General features: G+C 38.3%; 1 protein-coding gene across 1 annotated transcript in view; it reads right to left on the bottom strand.

The window, feature by feature from the left end:
- LOC109538122 (paired box protein Pax-6) overlaps positions 1-1,545 on the bottom strand; it is a gene marked incomplete in the record, with an annotated part of 85,936 nt that overhangs the window by 70,005 nt on the left and 14,386 nt on the right. Inside the window, 1 exon segment of the mRNA XM_048660986.1 lies at positions 806-986. Coding sequence (XP_048516943.1) covers positions 806-986 — 181 coding nt within the window.

A 1,545-nucleotide genomic window follows, 5' to 3' on the forward strand; every position in this document is an offset into this window, starting at 1 on the left:
CACCCTTATGCTACTTCATAGATTGATAGAAACTTAAACGGTCAGAGCTGTGTTTCTTGTAAAAATTATAGAAACGGGCAGAAAGACCGATTGGGTCAATAGCATTTTTGTGTAGGAAATAAAGATTATTTATATATATTATAGAAACTCAAGCCACATTTATGCTGATACCAAAATTTATATAAAACCAAACCGCACGTACGATTTTCGAACAAATTATAGAAACTCAAGCCATTTTAAATTTGTATCAAATTTGTCTCTAAATACTCTAACGGCCTTTGCGTTCTTTGAAAAAATGATAGAAACTCAAGAAACTCCTATGCTGCTTCAAATTTTTATAGAAACTCTAATGCTGTTTCACCAATTTATTTAATCTCAAACGCCTCTTCGGTCTGTTGTTTGAGAAAAATATAAACTCCATTGACATTTATGCTATTTCAAATTCGTGCCTAGAAACTCAAAACGAACTTATATTATTTGGAAAAGTGAGACAAACTCAAGCCATTTTTATGCTGTCTCATTTTCGTGTCTAGAAACGCAATCCGCTCTTATGTTTGTTGAAAGAATTATAGAAACTAAGGCCACTCTTATGCAGTTTCAAAGATTTTTAGAAACTCAAGCCACTCTTAAGCTGTTTCACAAATTTAGAGTGTGTGTTAGTTGAAAAAATGATAGAAACTCAAGTAGCTCCGATGCTGTATCAAAAATTTGTTCAAATTGGAACATTTCTACCACCGAGGTCGAGACGAAACAAAAAAAAATACAAAATCACTTCTATCACCTCTCACCATCATCCGGTACTTACACTTGGTATGTTGTCATTGGTGCAAACTCCCTCTTGCAGCAACCGATCGCGGATCTCCCAGGCGAAGATGGACGGGCACTCTCTTTTGTAGGAGGAGATTTTCGAGACGACTTCAGCGGTCGCCACTCTCGGCTTCGAACCCCCGATGGCTCGAGGTCGAATCGAACCCGTTTCGTAGTACCTGCAACAAAAAATCGACGCCAATCAGAGATCAACAACGTGCAGAAAACACTACACATTTTATTTACAATACACCACTAAAGCAGCCCCTTTTCTTCTGGGGAAATTGGTATTCCGTGAAAATGAAGGCAGGCAATCACCTGGAAGACTTTGTGTGTTATCTACTAGATGAAACTGCAGATTCTGGACAACAGAACAGAAATACCACGTAACTAAAATCCATATTGGGACCTCTAGAGGACTCAGGTGGCGTGTTATTAAAGAATTTTGAACAAGCTGTCTATGGGAAGTCTTTTTTCCTGGATCGGCGCTATTTTGAGGCTTTCTAAAGTGTAATGCGCCCCTGGTCTTGTGGAACTTAGTCGTTACCGCCGAAATGAGAAGGCCATCCGACTGCAAGTAGGCCCAACAGAGTCAAGAAGACCCTAATTTATACAACACGTGCTTGCATTTTGGTGGTGGTTTATTAGGCTTGTAATCTAAAATTAAGCTCCAAAATGTGTTTTGAATGTTTTATATCTGTGTTTTTCAAATAAATATTGTAAAAATGCCCCCAAGTG

This window comes from Dendroctonus ponderosae, unplaced genomic scaffold, assembly GCF_020466585.1.
Source record: "Dendroctonus ponderosae isolate FM_Combo_2020 unplaced genomic scaffold, Dpon_F_20191213v2 Dpon_F_20191213_1, whole genome shotgun sequence".
Taxonomy (NCBI): domain Eukaryota; kingdom Metazoa; phylum Arthropoda; class Insecta; order Coleoptera; family Curculionidae; genus Dendroctonus; species Dendroctonus ponderosae.